Consider the following 742-nt stretch of genomic DNA (forward strand, 5'->3'; position numbering starts at 1 on the left):
AGCCCCCCCTGCTCTAACCCACCAGCTCCCACTCCCCTCCCAGAGCCAGAGAGAGAACCCAGGAGTCCTGGCTCCCAGCCCCCCTGCTCTAACCACTAGACCCCACTGTCCTCCCAGAGCCGGGGAGAGAACCCAGGAGTCCTGGCTCCCAGCTCCCCACTTTCACCCACAAGCCGCTCCGGCTCGGAGACCCCCCCCAGCCCCGGCGGGACCCTGCGCCCAGCCCGGGCTGGCCCCGCACCATTCCCTGCCTGGCCCCGGGGCCGGGTTTCCGGCCCACGCCGCCCCCCTGGGGCAGGGTCTGGGGCCGGGGAGCAGGGGGCGGCCCCGGCGGCTACTCACGGGCCCCGCTCGCCAGCAGCAGCAGCAGGAGGAGGCCGGGCGCCACGGCGAGGGGCATCGTGCGGGGCGGGGCGGTGCGGTGCGGTGCGATCCCAGCCCCGTTACTTTCGCTTCTGCAGCGGGCGGGGTAGGGGCGGGCCTGGCTGAGAGGGCGAGATAAGGGCAGGATGCGGGGCTGAGCGGGACCCACCGCCCCAGCGCGCAGAGACCCGGGCAGGGACCCGGGGGCGGACCCGCCGGGGGGGGGGGCGGGGGAGCGGAGCAAGGGGGGGGTGCGCTGGGGGGATCCCAGCGGGAAGGTCCGGGACCCCTGGGGCTGGGGGGATAGGAGATCGGGGGATCCCTCTGGGGGAAGGGTGGGGAGCCCCAGGCTGGGAGCTGGGGGACCCGCCCCCCATTA

At 75.6% G+C, this 742-nt stretch overlaps 1 protein-coding gene across 1 annotated transcript in view; it reads right to left on the minus strand.

The window, feature by feature from the left end:
- Positions 1–401, minus strand: part of LOC112123900 (programmed cell death 1 ligand 1-like) — a gene marked incomplete at its 3' end in the record, with an annotated part of 1,968 nt that extends 1,567 nt beyond the window's left edge. Inside the window, exon 1 of the mRNA XM_026663165.2 lies at positions 343–401. Within this exon, the coding sequence (XP_026518950.1) occupies positions 343–400 (58 nt within the window). The remainder of the gene's footprint in view (positions 1–342) is intronic.
- Between the last annotated feature and the right edge of the window lie 341 nt (positions 402–742).

This window comes from Terrapene carolina, unplaced genomic scaffold, assembly GCF_002925995.2.
Source record: "Terrapene carolina triunguis isolate 2854851 unplaced genomic scaffold, T_m_triunguis-2.0 Scaffold32800, whole genome shotgun sequence".
NCBI lineage: Eukaryota > Metazoa > Chordata > Testudines > Emydidae > Terrapene > Terrapene triunguis.